The sequence below is a fragment of the Felis catus genome, assembly GCF_018350175.1.
Source record: "Felis catus isolate Fca126 chromosome B2 unlocalized genomic scaffold, F.catus_Fca126_mat1.0 chrB2_random_Un_scaffold_44, whole genome shotgun sequence".
Classification (NCBI taxonomy): domain Eukaryota; kingdom Metazoa; phylum Chordata; class Mammalia; order Carnivora; family Felidae; genus Felis; species Felis catus.
This window is the reverse complement of record NW_025408505.1, coordinates 163638-180970: the sequence shown is the minus strand read 5'-3', so window position 1 is coordinate 180970 and position 17333 is coordinate 163638. Positions and strand designations below refer to the sequence as shown.

The 17333-nt window shown below is 46.8% G+C and overlaps 1 protein-coding gene across 1 annotated transcript; it reads right to left on the bottom strand.

The window, feature by feature from the left end:
- Positions 1 to 295: 295 nt before the first annotated feature.
- Positions 296 to 16936, bottom strand: LOC123383586 (butyrophilin-like protein 1). The gene is made up of 12 exons (XM_045051519.1): positions 16706 to 16936; positions 15187 to 15386; positions 14203 to 14331; positions 11234 to 11581; positions 6304 to 6585; positions 5988 to 6188; positions 5465 to 5485; positions 5346 to 5372; positions 4310 to 4336; positions 1584 to 1610; positions 977 to 1163; positions 296 to 365 (listed from the first exon to the last, which is right to left on the bottom strand). Exons 3-12 carry the CDS (start codon positions 14285 to 14287, stop codon positions 296 to 298), a joined length of 1275 nt encoding a protein of 424 aa, XP_044907454.1. The 5' UTR covers positions 14288 to 14331; positions 15187 to 15386; positions 16706 to 16936.
- Positions 16937 to 17333: the final 397 nt, after the last annotated feature.

Below are 17333 nucleotides of genomic sequence, written 5' to 3'. Positions count from 1 at the left end.
ACTGCTTTCCTCTTGAACATCAATCAGCCATTCATTTCTCCAGAAATTTTTGGATGGCCAATGTCTCTGGTCAGAGTGCACATTTCCCAAAATAGAACTGGTGACCTACTCATAGCCTCTGCGTTCATCTGCACAACTCAAGTTGGATAAAATATACACCATTTAATTCTGCAGAGTCATTCAGCCCTCATCTCCTTCATATCCAAGCAGAATAAAGACTGTATGAAATAATTTTCATTACCAAAAGAAGCATTACTTCCAACAGTTAAATGCAGCCTACCCTAAACCAGCTCAGTCAACTATCATCTTCTGTTGCCTGAGCATAAGGCATGAACTGACTGTTCTCATAGGCATACCCCAGGAGACTGCATCCAGAGCAAGAGTGCAAGACACCAAGGTCATCCAGGACTGACCTCAGTGGCTTTTGTCTCAAGGAATGTGAAGCTCCAGAAAAAGCCACCATAAGGAGTCTGGGACAGTGTTGGGGTCCTATGGTCACATAGCCTCAGGGCCATTGGAGAGTAATGGAGAGTCGGCCCCTGGGAGGGCACCATCAACAGCAGAGCCTGAGCTGAACCCATCCCCTGAGAGGCTTACAGGTTCCTCCAAAGAAGAAACAGGATTGTTAAGGGGAACAGGGGTCTCTGTAGGCACACCCACCACAGAGCAGATGGTCAGGGACACATCCCTGACTGAATCATGAAGTATGGAAACAGAGTCCCAGTGGAGGAAGTTAGAGGGAAGGAGAAAAAGTGAGATCCATCAGTCATGTTATAGAAGGAGACATCCCCTTCTTTGAGGTCTAAGAAAACACACCACCCTGTGGGGAACTTCATCACAGAGTACCTGATGCTCCTGGGGGAGAAAGGCCCAGAATTTACCTCCGTACCACCCCAGAACCCAGAACCTCACTTCTGGCCACTCTCTGTACCAGCTTTTCATCCCCACATCTCCCCTACAGACCCCTAGAACCCACTCGCTTCTGTTTCCATTCTTGATCTCCACCTCCCAGTAACAGCGCCCTGATGTGATGGCCTCCTGGCCCAAGATGCTACAGGGTCCTCCTGGGTCCTCAGTTGTGTCCTCCAAGGTCACACTAGTCTGTCCCCACCAGAGGACAGCAAGGTGCGGATGTGCAGACGCTGGATCCAGAGTGACAGACACTGCAGAGAGAGTTGCCAATCATGCAAGACCTTAGCCCCATAACAAGGGCCACACAAACACCACCACCACCCTCAGACACCTAGTTGCATATGGGAAGGGCTAAGCCTCCTGAGATGAGAGTCTTGTGACTCAAGTACACAGCTCTCCAAGCAGGAGAAGTAAGCATAAGACTGATCTGAGGGTTAGATGGGTCACAGGGAACTTGAGGACTAGTCTGGACTCAAGGACTGAAAGATATCTATTTAGAATCCAACATCAGTCCACATCCACTAGGCTCAGCTATGTGACTTTTCACTGCCCCATCCCACTGCACAACCATTGATGGTGCCAGCATTTGTATCACCACAGCAAGCTAAAGGAGACATCAGAGGCCATGGGGCAGCAGTAGGAGTACCCAGAAAGAATGAGAAGTAACTCACAGGCCTGGAACTTCTCCTTCCGCCAGTCTACAAGAGAACCATATTTCACAAATGTAACAACAAATCAGAGATTTGAGGAGACTGTACATATCAGTGTCGATATCTTTTGGAAAAATCATTTGGAAACATTCAAGTGAAGCATTTATTTCTTTACACACACACACACACACACACACACACACAGCCATCATGCTACAGCCTTCCCATGAAAGACAAGCTATAAAACTTAATACCACTGAGAGGCTGGATAACAACCTGAAAAGAAAGCTCTAGACCCAGATTTCACCATCATATTATGCTTTCTCAAGAATCCTTAGCCACACATCTATCCTGAAAGCTAGGTTTTCTTGAGAAGAATTGGGGAGATAAAAAATTCTGAGGCCTCCATTTATTTCTAAAGAATTGATTAAACTGAACTTGGAGGTTGAATCTAAGCCATGGTAGAGACCATACAACCTGGCAGAGCTGAACTTGGAGGACAACTACAAGCCCTGGGCAAGGAGAATTCAGGACACAGCATCAGAGAAATTGTCCCTAGTCAGAAGGCAATGGAGAGGTTTCAAGGAAGGGAGAGACAGAAGTTCAAGCAGAAAAGACATACATCCAGTGAAAGGACAGACACTATGAACTTGTTTCCCCTTTTCGTGGGTTATTGGGAGGAAAAATATCCCTATATGTAAGGGGAAATCAAAAACATCGGGTCTAGTCATCTGCTTCCCCCCTTAATTGCTCAGAGAGATCGAAATCACCAGGAGAAACCCCACGTGGTAGGTACCCAAACCCCATGTCCTAGGCCCCCTTATTCATGACACTGAAAAATTATTTTTCAATTTTTTTTTTTAATTTTTTTCAACGTTTATTTATTTTTGGGACAGAGAGAGACAGAGCATGAACGGGGGAGGGGCAGAGAGAGAGGGAGACACAGAATTCGGAAACAGGCTCCAGGCTCCGAGCAATCAGCACAGAGCCTGACGCGGGGCTCGAACTCCCGGACGTTGAGATCGTGACCTGGCTGAAGTCGGACGCTTAAACGACTGCGCCACCCGGGCGCCCCTATTTTTCAATTTTTAAATATGATGCTTTCAGACATTAGTTCACCTCATGCTATGAGCCAATCAATATGCAAATATTTATTCTACTGTGATGCTATCTGTCCTTACAAAATAAAAAGGTATACAAGGTATACATTAAAACACATGCACTTCAATCCATCAGAGAAGGGGGAATGCTAAAAGAAGACTATTTGATCCTTATTTTTAATAAATAAATCCCAAGAATCAGTGAGACTCTCTAAGGGGGGTTCCTCACACATCTAGACCCAGGTCTCCTGCATCCCTGGCTCCCCCTTCTCTGCTGTCATAGTCCATGTACATGATCATGAACAAAACAGCTGGGACAAACACACCGCGCGTGCACACACACACATACACACCCCACACAGGTTCAAAGGACCCAGATTCTTAACTCACACCGGTGCTAAGTGGTGTTCTAGATAACCTTTCACTGCTTTAAGATCCCCCTCACCACACTCTTGCCCCAACTGCTACTGGAAGGTTGAGATGATCTCAGATCAGAAGCAAACTCAGTCAGAAAAGTACTTCAAAACTGCTCAAAATACTGTAAGTCTTTTCAGAAATCTCTCAAAGAGGTATCAGGGACTTTATTACTTCTTGTGCACCCCAAAAACTGTGCACACCCTCTGTGTACTTTACACTCAAACCACCGTGATTATAATTTGTGGTCTCTCTTCCACCACTCTGAGCTACCCAAAATCTCTCCAAGAGGAATCACAGGATTTCTACTCCCTTCTCATCTCCTCTCTTCCTCACTGCTTTTCTTTCCCTGATTTGTTCCCAACTTTTCTCTGATAAACAATTTTCACTCCTCTAACTTTCTCCTATCGTATCTTCACACATTGCCCTGATAAATCAAACCAGTAACAAGCCCATCAGGTAAACATGCAATTCTCCTAAAGGAGAGATAATGGTTGCGAACAATTATAAGTTACAGTTCAAAAAAAAATTTTTTTAACTTCTTCCTCTGTAACACAAACATACACATAAGATTTTGTATATAATTGCAGGTAGCTCTCAGACCCACCACCAGGAGTCCATAAATATCCTGGAAGCTCTGGATCTCAGATTCAGAACAGGCAATTTAAAGCAATTACTTTCACAGCAAGCAGGGAAGTTTAGAGGAAGAAACCCAACTTGGACAAGGAGCATGAGGAAACAAATGATGACCACCATTCCAGGGGACCAAGACAAAAACAGGAAAATCAAAAGTAGATCTGCAAGATGTAGGAATTTCAGGGTAAAATGGATTCAGAACCAAGGATCCCCTTAGGAATACCTGAATCGTAAGCAAGCAAGAATGATATCTGAAATCTTCTAGAGACAGCAATTTCTGGTCTACAATGCCATTACTGTGTTCCAACTGTTCTTATAAATGAGCACTCTTTTGTCACTGCACCAGCAAAAGCATCAGTTGAACAAGGTGTGTTCAGATGAAGTTGCTAAGCCTAATAGTGAACTACAGTGGAAGACATGTCAGAATAGAGGCAGATCTGTGTTTCCCAGAAGAGTCCCTGAAGTCTTCACAAGGAAATGACAAACATGACAAGGAGAACAGGGACACCCACCCTGTCCTGGTATGGGGTCCACTGACAGAGAAGGGGGAAGAGTTGAGGCTGAAGGGGTAAGGGCACAGAAAACTGAGTTACTCACCTGCATACAACTGCGCCTTCCTCCAGCCTGAAAAGGGACACACTCTAGTGAAATATGGGCCAGAACAAGTATGCTCAGCATTGATCTACTGGCCTTGCCTCCTCTATGTACTACAGGTGACACTCCCAACAGAGTAGGGAGGCTGGAGAGGAGATATCCTCCTGCGAATGTGCAGACAGCAGGGTATTGGGGGAAATTCCCTGGATCACAGGTCAGAAAGCCTGAATTGCAGGCTGAGTTCCACCCCAGCCTGCTGCAGCTGTGTGACCTTTTGCAAAGCCATTTAGTATCCTGTGCCCTAAAAACCTCAAATATTTTTATTCTATCTCCATTCAGTTTTGCTTCTATGAAAATATTTTAGGGAATAAAATATAAATTATTCCATAATTATAAACAGAAATCATTATTACATCCAATGTTTTCCAGCAAAGAGATATTTGGGAAAGAACACAAAAGGGGACATGAATTAAGGATAGGGACGTTAGGTAAGATCTGGGGTAAAAGGGGCCAAACTTTCTCAGAAAACACATCACTGTTCTGGAGCATTGACAGCTGACCCCACCACATTCCCACCCATGGTCTGCCCAGTCCTCTACCCATACTTTGTGACCAGCACCTCCAGGAACTAGAGAGAAAAGACTCTCCCTGGATGGTGTTATATGCAGGGGACACACTCCTAAACTTAATGACCCCATTTATTTACATAGCTTCTTTGCCAAAATCTCAGAGCATCCAGTTTGAATGAGAACTAGTTGCATTGAAGGCTAAAAAGTTGGCAAGATGGTGGGGAGATCAGCACTGGAATAAACCCAAGATGCGTGACAGACTCCAGGGACCACCATCCCCCCAGGTTCCCAAGCACTGGGTGGGAAACAGCACCCCAGATAGGGAAAGTCCATGGGGCAGGGTCCTGCCCCCCACCAGCTTCCACTTCTGCCCCAGGGAAGGGTCCGTATGTCTGTGCCTGAAACAAGGAGAAGGGACACCTTAGCTTAGGTAGGACAGGAGACCCAAAGACAACTGGAGAGTCACTCACCACCCAGGTAAATGGATTTCCTCCTGCCTGAAAGACAACACAGGAAACTGGTGAGCTAATAACCAGAGTGTCTCCTACACAGGGGACTCAGAAACTTCTGGGGAAAGAACAGAATTTACCGAGATCTTCTTGGAGTTCATCTGAAAGAGAGTGAAAAATAAGTCTGAACTCCCATCCTTAAGAAAGGAAAGACTGCACCTAGAGAACCCATAAACTCCAGGACTCCTCTCGGGGCGCCTGGGTGGCGCAGTTAAGACGTTAAGCGGTCACGATCTCCGACTCCGTGCCAGGTCACGATCAGCGGTCCGCGTGAGTTCGAGCCCCGCGTCAGGCTCTGGGCTGATGGCTCAGAGCCTGGAGCCTGTTTCCGATTCTGTGTCTCCCTCTCTCTCTGCCCCTCCCCCGTTCATGCTCTCTGTCTCTCTCTGTCCCAAAAATAAATAAACGTTGGAAATCCTTAAAAAAAAAAAAAAAAAAGGAGTTCTCTGTACCCTGAAGATCTAACTCCAGACCCGCCTCTACAGCTCCAGCTGTTCTCTCTGGACCTGTTCAGCCACCTGCTTCCAGCCAAGCCCCTTGCTGTCAGCTTGTCCTCTGCACCACCTTCCACACTTGCCTGCCTTGGCTCCTGAGCTGCCTTACCTCTGGCCTTCAACGCCTCCTCCTTTGTCCGCCGGGCCTCCTCCTTGTCCCTGTGCAGTCTCTCCCATTCCTGCATCTCCTGCCTCTTTACAGTATGTTCTGTCTTGATGTAATAGGCAGCCCCAAGGAGTGAGAGCATCAGCACCACAAGGCTCACTATGAAAGCTGGCTTCCAGGGAGAGGCCTGGGGGAAGAAGGGCTCTGCGGCCAGCCAGAGACCCCATCAGCGGCACAGACCAGGGCAACCCAGCCCAACACTCACAGAAGCCCTAGGCCACTCCCTCTGGCCCTGCTGGGAATGGGAAGTAGTGCTGACCTGGGATGAAAATGGCCATCGCCTTCTTCTGGTCCAGGACGGGGTTGAGGACTGAGCAGGTCATGTTCCCTGAAGAGCTGTCCCTCACCACCAGAGCAGACTCCACGCTGAACAGCCCTTCAGTGTCTTGGGCATGGGTCTCAGAGAATGTCAGGAACTTTTCCCCATTAGCAGCTCTCCACTGTATCTGGGGCTTTGGGAACCATCCCGAGGCCGTGCACACCACTCGGACCCCGTCCTCCTCTGGCCCTGTGATGTGCACTTGAGGGACAGAGCCCACACCTGTGAGAGAGAAGCTGGAGAGCACAAGGAGGCCTTCCAGAATCCAGGGATGCCAGCAGAGCCTTCCTCTGCACAACTCTGGTGTAGCATTGCATTCCAGGGCTCCCTGGGGAGTGGTCCCTGCAAGGATTAGAGCAGGGGTCCTGCCACAGGGAACAGAAGGAAGGAGCATGGGGACCTGCAGAGGGCAGGGCTCTTCTCCCATCCATAAAGCTGGGAAGTCCATCACCCAGAGTAACACAAAGGAATTTCGTCCCAAGTTCTAGTCCTTCTCTGCTCCTTCTTCACCTCACACACTCTCCAGGGCATCCGCTAGCACACTCAGTACCCTGTGGTAAATCATTTCCATCCTTGACAACCCTACCTACTTCCTGAGCTCCCCCCGCTAATATCCACATGTTAGCTCTGCCAGGATTCCTCACAGATGCTTCAAACTCAAACCCTGAACTGATTCATATTTGGCTTCTCTGTGATAGGCTGATGATGAAAATATTCCCAATCCTTAAGCCTGTTTCACATCCAGCTCACCTTCTGCCACATATTTTTAATGCCTTCACACTCTGCTTCCGGGTTCCATCATGGGACTTATCTGGGCCACTGAGAGGTCAGGGAATGTGACTCCAGCAGAGTTGGAAAGTACTTGTGCCATTGCCTTGCCCTCTGCCACAGGAAGGACATGCTTGGGCTAGAGCAGTCCTTCCAGCCAAAGCTGTCCTAGATCAGCCAACAGCCCAATGAACTTCACCCGTGTGAGTAAAAACCTAGTCAAGGTCGACTGTCAGGGCAAAATATATTTAAAAGGCAGAGGCTTCTTGTCCCTGTTGAAAGTAAGGTCCCTTCCCATCAGTTTTCTTATGCCATTGCATTTACTTGAGGAAATTTGTGATTGTGGGGGCTTTCTCTCCTCTTTGAAATGTATATAAGTCCTTCGCGAAAACTACATAGACTTTTTGTCGGGGTTGTGATCCAGGAATGTGTTTCTAAAGACCATGGGAGCCCTCTTTCTGAACTGTTAACACCAAGGTGGACAGCACCCCTCTCTCCCAGTTACTGGGGGAGTGTAGGAGCCTAACCTCACTGGGGACCAGGGACCAAGCGCAAAACCACTTCCTGTCATAAAGATGGGAGAAGTTGTAAAAACAAACTGTTTTAACTTTTATTTGTCTGGAAAACTCTTCATCTTTCCTTCCATTCTGAATGACAGCCTTGCTGCAGGTTTTTTCCTTTCAGTTACTCTGAATGTATCATGCCACTCCCTCCTGGCCTGACAAGTTTCTGTTGAAATCTCTACCGAGTAACAGGAGGAAGTGTTGAACCACTATATTGCACTATATTGAGCCACTATATAAAACTACATGTTGGGGCGCCTGGGTGGCGCAGTCGGTTAAGCGTCCGACTTCAGCCAGGTCACGATCTCCCGGTCCGGGAGTTCGAGCCCCACGTCGGGCTCTGGGCAGATGGCTCAGAGCCTGGAGCCTGTTTCCGAATCTGTGTCTCCCTCTCTCTCTGCCCCTCCCCCATTCATGCTCTGTCTCTCTCTGTCCCAAAAAAATAAACGTTGAAAAATAAATAAATAAATAAATAAATAAATAAATAAATAAATAAAATAAAACTACATGTTAACTACACTGGAATTTAAAAGCTTTTTTTTTAACTTTTAAGATTGGAGAATTTGTTTTCCTTGGGATAAAGCCAATCAGCTAACATAGATGGTCACCACAATTACCAAGTACATTTAGGGTGCACTGCCCATGACAAATGATACTGTCAAGTCCATTTACTTGAGGGCTAGTAACTGTCTATCCAGAGAACATGTATGTAACAAGTTGCGTCTGCATGGCTATGTAAAAAGGTGAGATTTTTTCTGTCTTTGAAACCCCTTGGTAGATTCTCTGGGGTGCACATCACTTACTGGTTAATGCTAATGCCAGAATAAAAATGTTTTCTCTCCCTACTACCTTTGTGAAGACGATTTCTGGATTCGGAGACTTTGTCTTTAATTATATTTCCCCTACACTTAAGATGTATGAGTAAGCACCATTAAGATTTGTCAAACACAGCCCAGGTGAGCTGAACTCCCCTAATGCTCAACAGTAAATAAATGGTTGTTACTATGCGCAGCTGAGATTTCTGTCTATGTTGCACAGCATTATGACAGCAATCAACAACTAACACAAAATAGCAATACTTCTAAATACTACTACTAAACAACAAGTTGCCAAAAAACATGCAAACAAACAACAATTAAAACAAAAACAAAACAAAAAAAACCTTGGGAGTCTCCAGTCCCTTCTCTCCAACCCCCAAACTCTTTGTGTCCCCAAATCCACCCACTCAGTTGGGTCTACTTTCCAAACATCTCTGACACTGGAACCCCTTCTCTTCTTCCACCCCACTGCTGTGACATCAATTCAGGGAACCATCCTCCCCACCCTGTAACTACATGTCTTTCTCCAGTCTTGCTCACCTTCTATGTACCCTCTCTTACAGCTGTCAAAGCAAACCTCCTCCCAAAAACACCTCCCTTCACTGCTCTGTTTAAAATGTCTTCAGCTCTTCTTCCCAACTCCGTAATACACCACACAAAGCCTTCTATGGTCTGGCATCGCCCCTAACCTCAAAACCCCTCACCACTTCTTCCCAAGTTCTCCCACCCAGGCCACTCCAGCCCCAGGACTATTTGGTTAACTGTTGAACTGCTTATAACCACATTCACCATGCTCTCTGTGCCCTTCATCAACCACCAGGGCTCTTTGGAACACTTTCTGGATTCACTCAAGTACCTGCACAAGCATGTACTCCTCATGCACTGTTTAAGATCAATCCCTTCTCTCTGCCCGTGGACCAGGATTGTCACTTCTCACCAACCTCCCATCCACCTGTCTCACCAACCACATGGCTTCCTTGTCTGCCCAGACACACCAGCCACACTCCAACCTTGGTTGTTTCACATGAGTATTCCTCTGCTTGGAACTCTCACCCCCAGATACCCACTTAGCTAAGTCTCTACTCACCACCATCGAACATCCTCTATAACCCATCTGTCTGTCTATTTACTGTCTTTAACATAAACTCTGCAGGACAGGGATCTCTATTTGGTTCACTGATGTATTCAGGTGCCCAGAGGGGCCCTGGCACTTAGTAGGGATTCTATATATCTTATAAGGGTATAAAGAATTAAGTGGGTTGGGAATGCAAGCTGGTGCAGCCACTCTGGAAAACACTATGAAGGTTCCTCAAAAAAACTACAAATAGAACTACCCTATGACCCAGCCATTGAACTACTAGGCATTTATCCAAGGGATACAGTTGTGCTGTTTCGAAGGGACACATGCACCCCCATGTTTATAGCAGCACTATCAACAATAGCCAAAGTATGGAAAGAGCCCAACTGTCCATCAATGGATGAATGGATAAAGAAGAGGTGGTATATATATACAATGGAGTACTACTCGGCAATCAAAAAGAATGATATCTTGCCATTTGCAACTACATGGATGGAACTAGAGGGTATTATGCTAAGTGAAATTAGTCAGTCAGAGAAAGACAAAAATCCTATCACTTCACTCATATGAGGATTTTAAGAGACAACACAGATGAACATAAAGGAAGGGAAACAAAAATAATATAAAAACAGGAAGGGGGACAAAACAGAAGAGACTCATAAATATGGAGAACAAACTTAGGGTTACTGGAGGGGTTAAGGGAGGGGGATGGGCTAAATGGGTAAGGGGCACTAAAGAATCTACTCCTGAAATCATTGTTGTACTATATGCCAACTAATTTGGATGTAAATTTTAAAAAATTAAAAATTAAATAAATAATAAATAAATAAATAAATAAAGTTCAGGCGTGGGAAAAAAAAGATACTGGTATATTGTTAGGACAGACAACTTAATGCAAAAATGGGGGCAAGGGGTGTTGAGTAACAGAAATTAGCCAGTCCTCAGAGGAAAAATTTTAAAAGGATGTACTCATGAACTTGCATGCATTGATGACAGAGTTGTAAATCAAAAGAAATATTTGATTTACTTTTCATCAATTTAACAAAAATGTGATTTTATACTCAAGTCATAATACTTTATTTTAGGAAAGAAAACTTAAAAATAAACTGGTGATTGGGGCACCTGGGTGGCTCAGTCGGTTTAGCGTCCGACTTCAACTCACGTCATGATCTCACAGCTTGTGAGTTCGAGCCCTGCGTTGGGCTCTGTGCTGACAGCTCAGAGCCTGGAGCCTGCTTCAGATTCGGTGTCTCCCTCTTTCTCTGCCCCAACCCACTCGCATTCTGTCTCTGTCTCTCTCAAAAATAAATAAACATTAAAAAAAAGAAATAAACTGATGATTTTTCTAACAACAACAAGAAAAGAATTAAGTGAGTGATGGGCATTGAGGAGGGCACCTGTTGGGATGAGCACTGGGGGTTGTATGGAAACCAATTAGACAATAAATTATATAATAAATAAATAAATAAAAAAGTAAACATTAAAAAATTTTTAAAAAGAATTATAAGGATTCCTATTGAACTAATCAATAAGTGAAAATCGCTCCTTTCCTCCTCTCTAAAATGAGGGGACTGATTCACTTGGCCCCTGAGGTCGCTCCCAACTCCAACACTCAGGACACTAAATATAGATCAACCACTCACCTGCCACCTTCAGCTCCAAACTGGCCTCTTCATAGAAACTTCCCTTTCTGAACAAGCAGGTATACAGCCCGTTGTCGGAAGCCTGGACCTTGTGGATACGCACAGTGGCCTTCCCCTGGCTGAGGAAGTCCTTCACCAGCGAGGTCCGCCCTGTGTACTGAGCCAGCTGCTCTTCTTTCTGTTCCTGCTGGTTTTCATAGATGAACACTACTTCTGAGAACTTGGAGCGGAACCACCGCAGCTCCATGTTTTCCACATCCATGGCTGGGGACACATGACAGGGCAGCGTGACGTTCCCACCAATCACTGCCACAATGGGGTCCGAGGGGCCAACCACCACAAACTCCTCTGTGGACACAGACACAGGAGTGAGAAAGTGGAGAGACACAGGTAGGGAGGCATGGAACACATACTGTCAGGTGGGGGGCCCAGGCAGGCAGGGGTGAGTAGCAGGTGGGAGGCTCTGACCTGACAGACTGAGCTGTGACCACTCTGAATTGGGACAAGATCATCTTACCACACCTTTGAAACCCGGAAATGATATCAAAGAGACTCCCTCAGCAGCCTGTGTTCTTGGTTTCGAGCCCTCCATGAAGGACTCTCTAACTCAGGGTTTCTAACCTTCCACAAGCATTACAATCACCAGGAAGGCTTGTAAAACACTGACAGCTGGGCTCCACCCCCAGAGCTTCTGGCTCAGTACATCTGGGGTGGATCCAACGATGCACATTTCTAAGGGGTTCCCAGGGATGCTGAGACTGATGTTCCAGGGACCATACTCTGAGATCACAGCTCCAGTTTGGCTCCTCTTAGAACAGGACTGAAAACTGGTTGAAGTTTATTATTTCTGCCCATGTGTTTCTCCTCTGCTGAATTACATGTGCATTAAAAACTAGAGCCCACAGTTATTTCCATTAAAACCTGCCCTCACTCCATCACACAAGCACCCAAATCACCACCACCTTTCACAGGCCTTGGTTTTCTGAGACCTGGTGGACATGTCACGACATGACACTTCTGCAGAAAGAACCCTGTTGGATCGCCAAAGAGTGACTTCTCATCTCCTGTGCTACTCAACTTTGGCTGAGTCACTATCTGTCTCACCTGAGGAATGACAGTGACTAGTCTCCCTGGGACTATCCTCTTCCCGGCCCCATTTGTGTGACCCTTTTAACCTGCAAGTAAAACCAGGTCCCCTCTCTATCCAAGCCCTCCAATGCCTCTCGGGTTCCCGAGGTGACCTGCAAGCCCAATAAGGATGATCCCTCAGTGCTCTCTGACATCCAACTCTTGTTTCTCTTTCTTGCTCACTCTGTTCCACCCAACACGTGCCTCCTCTGCTCCTTCAACACCCAGGCACACTGCCTGCTTTGCTCTGGCTGCTCCCCACTCTGGAAACCCTCTTTCCATGGGGATCCGGACAGGATGGTACTCCACATCTTCATTCCCATCTCACTGCCTACACCGACCACCTTATTGAGCACAGCTGCCCGCCCACACACCCTCCTGCACCGCTGACTGCCCACCCTGCTCTACTTCCTTCTCCCATACTGTCCACTCCTCTAACAGACATAGATTCCATGGAGTTGAGGTAGTTAGTACTCGCTGTCTCCTGCCAGAATGTAAGCTCTGTGGAGACAGGGACTCTGGTGTGTACATAGATCAGCACCTTACACAAACTTCATAACCTGTAAATATTTATGGAATGTAATGAATTAATAATCGAATAACTACTTAGATACCAATAGAGCCAGCAAACAAAAAATAAAAGAAATTTATTTTCACACTTTTCATAGTGAAATTCACATTTTTTTACTTTGTAAGACATAAACTCCTCATTGGACAACTGTCTTGGTCCCCTTCCCTTATTTTATGATCCTGGGACTCTTCCTTTTTTTTTAATTTATTTTATATACATTCAAATTAGTTAACATACAGTGTAGTATTGGTTTCAAGAGTAGGACCCAGTGATTCATCACTTGCATATGACACCCAGTGCTCATCCCAACAAGTGCCCTCCTTAATGCCCATCACACATTTAGCCCATCCCCTACCCACCTCTCCTCTAGCAGTCCTCAGTTTGTTCTCTGTATTTAAGAGTCTCTAATGGGGCGCCTGGATGGCGCAGTCGGTTAAGCGTCCGACTTCAGCCAGGTCACGATCTCGCGGTCCGTGAGTTCGAGCCCCGCGTCAGGCTCTGGGCTGATGGCTCGGAGCCTGGAGCCTGTTTCCGATTCTGTGTCTCCCTCTCTCTCTGCCCCTCCCCCGTTCATGCTCTGTCTCTCTCTGTCCCAAAAATAAATAAAAAACGTTGAAAAAAATTTAAGAAAAAAAGAGTCTCTAATGGTTTGCCTCCCTCTCTGTTTTTATCTTACTTTTCCTTCCCCTCTGCTGTTTTGTTTCTTAAATTCTACAGATGAGTGAAATCATATGGTATTTGTCTCTCTTGGACTCATCTCGCTTAGCATAACGCCCTCAAGTTCCATCCACATTGTTGCAAATGGCAAGATATCATTCTTCTTGCTCAACGAGTAGTATTCCATTGTACATCTATACTGTTTCTTATTTATCTATTAATCAGTCAATGGACATTTGGGCTCTTTCCAATACTTTGGCTATTGTTGATAGTGCTGTTATAAACATTGGGGGGGTGTGCCCCTTTTAATCAGTACATAGTTTTCCTTTGGATAAATACTTAATAGTGCAATTGCTGAGTTGTAGGGTGGTTTTATTGTTAATGTTTTGAGGAACCTCCATACTGTCTTCTAGAGTGGCTGCACCAGGTTGCATTTGGTTCTGGGACTCTTCTTAAATATTTAATTATACCTAGTGGTTGGGGGACTACCAGACCTTTCCTACAGCCAGGGCCTCCACCAAGAACCATCTGTCCTGATGGAGACACAGCAGGGCTCCCAGAGGCTCTCGCCCACCCAAGGGAGATGCAGGAAGGGGGATGGGGACACACTTACCTGCAGACCCCCCAGCAGGCAACTGGAAGAAGAGAAGCAGGGAGGTGAGACAGGAGAGCCAAGAGCCTCTGCAGCAATCCTCCATTTCCTCAGGGCTGGGGAGACACACGGCAGGAGGCAGGAGAACACCTACAGAGATGAGGAGGGCCAGCCCACAGCTCTGGGCCTCAGAACAGACAGAAGGGCTCAGGGCTGATAATAATCCCCAGAACAAGAAGAGTTTTTGTTACTAGTCATTATGCTGATGGGGCTGGGGGCCCCAGGACAAAGGCTGCTCAGGACAAAGCAACTGGCCTTACTCCCAACAGAGGGCTCCATCAATTCCCCATGAAAAGTTGATCCTCATCCTCTATATCTCTGAGGAGTTTCTGCCCCAGGACAAAGGTATCCAGGAGGGGGCTGCCTGGGTAGCTTAGTCGGTTAAATATCTGACCCTTAATTCCAGCTCAGGTCTTGTTCTCAAGTCATGAGTTCAAGCCCCACGTTGGCACAGCGTGTGAAGCCTACTTAAAAAAAAAATAAATAAGAGGATCCCAGGAGAGACAGAGCACAGAAACGATAAAATGTGTCCTGGTCAGACAAAAAGGGGCTTCAAACCACCTACTGCTGGTTGGGTGGGGGTCCAGCAGCAAATAGTACTGAGAAGAACAGATGCTGGAGGTGACTGCTGACTTCTCTAGTGGCCAGATTCAGCCACTCTTTAGGCACCCACCTTAGGCTAGTTTCTTGACCTGTTCTGCCCCAGTTTCCTCAATGTCAAGTGGGGATAGTAATGGGATCTCACCCCAACATGCAAGGATGTAGTGCTACACAAATGTCAGTAAGTGAATGAAGTGCAGGCATCACTGTATTTGTCCTGGGTCTTCTCAGAGCCTCATTATTACCCAGCACCACCACCCTCACCACAATCTCAGCCACTTCCTCAAAGCCAGCTGCTCCCACCTTTCCTTTTATTGGCCAAAAGCATCTTCAGAACCAACTTACCTGCTTAGAAAGCTGAGTCTTCTGGAATGTCTCTAACTCAGTAGTGTGAGATCTCAGCAGACCCCAAATCTGCTCTCAGAGATTGCACTTCCAGTTAGCTGTTCTGAGCCCCAAAACCTGCTTCCAATTCCAACGTTGGGTGCCATAGGGTCTTCTTGCCTGAGAGGCAGGTGGTTCCCAGATGAGTGGGGAAGCAGAACCTGAACAGGTTGCAGGAGTCTGAGCCAAAACAGGGTCCTGGGCCCCCACTAAGCACTCCCAGACAGGAGAATCCACCCTTCTCTGACTCCTGCACCATTTGAAAGTGAAAGCTTACAAAAAACAATCCCAGCAGACTCTGCCCTGCCCTCTGGATGGTGCACCCCAGTTATCAGTAAGGAAGCAACGTGATCAGAGCCACAGAAACACGGCAGGTCCAGGTCCACTGACCCACCCTGCAGGGAGTCACACAGAGGGACAGACTCAGCAATAGTTTGATGAACAACTGCTACTCTCCAGGTTGGCTAACTTCTAAACCATAAGCAGAGAGTGTGTATGGCACAGCCAAGACTAATACCTAGCCCTATGCATGGCTGTTCACTACTGAGACTACTCATGACAGTTGGTGAATACCATCAGGCAAGAGTCTTTGAAAAGCCCCTGGTGTAGCTGCTTTGCTTTTCTTCACCCTGAGACCACATAGGTGTGGCAACAGAAAGGTTACTACTGGGCATCAGGAGCTTCCAGGACCAGTTCCAGGACTCTGGCCCTGCCCAAGCTGAATGGGCAGCACCCTGTGGCTTGTTAGTATTTTACAAGTATGCATGGCCTGGGTACACCATTTAGTCCCCTCCCTGCCAGGCTGCAGTGTGCTCTAGGAAAGATGGATGTTATGGTCTCTGAAGGAAAACCCTGGAGCACTGGGGCTTCCTCCAGCCCCTCCCTACCTGTATGTTCCCATCTCAGCAGGACACCTTGGTTCACTCAGTTACATCTGCCAGAAACTGGAGGGTCATTCCACTACACAGTCCATGTTCCCACCCAGTCTACCTCCAATGCACCAGAAATGTTCAAGACTTTTCTCAAATCCATATCCGTGGCCAGTACCACCCCCATTTCTCCCCTGGCCCAAGCAGGGTGTCCCTGCTTCCCCATGAGTGTCCCCTGCCCACCTCCAGCCTGACCTCCTCAAGTTCATTTTCCTTCCAAGGTCATGATCCTCTCAAGTCAGATCTGCCTTATCTGTTCAAGGGATCCTCCTATAAACGCCTTGTCTGTGATTCCCAGGGCACAGCTTCCTCTCTGACCTCTTTCCATCACTCTGCCAGTTGTCCCTCACTGGCCTGAGTGAGTTCCTCCGTTCTGAAGCCTCGGGCCTTCTCACAAGTCATTGTATCATCTTGCTCTCTCATTCTCTCTCTCTCTCTCTCTCTCTCTCTCATCCCCCAAACTCCTTAACGTCTCAGTCTTGCCTAATGTGACCTTCTTCAGAGGAACCCTCGCCCACCTGCTCATCCCCATACGTGCCCCATACACGTACTTGTTGGAGTTTTACCAGCACCCTGTCCTCCAGCACAGCTCTGACATTGGTTCTTCTGTGGAATGTCTGTGGCATCCACAAAGGGAGGCACTGTCTGCCCTGCTCACATGCCCAGGACACAGTAAACAATAAACTTTGCTTGAGCTCATTTGCAGAGGACTCACTGCAGCAGCCCATTGGCTACTCAGCCTTGACCAAATTTGGAAAACATTTCATTCCACTGAGAAACACAAAGACGGTTAACTCTGACCTAAACAAGTCAGCCCAGCCCCTCAGTGGTACAACCCCACCATCTTTCCTGCTCCTTGTTTCTTCCTGCCCCAAATATATACGCTTCACCGAAACATCCCCAGGCTAGAAACTCAGATTCAACCACCTTTGTTTACTCCCTCAAGCCTGCCCAGTGCTCGGGTGTTCATGAGTTAAGTGACTGGTGTTAAGACACTAGCTTGGGCTACAGCTTCCCTGGTCACATTTCTGCCAGGTTGTTGTCATTTATCTTCATTCTACAGGAGAGGAAACCAAATCTCTCAGAGTTTTGCAACCACACACCCAGCAAAGCCTCACCCAGCCTGCATTCACTCTTGATTGTTCTGAATAATTCACTGGATTTGTTTTCATGAAACAA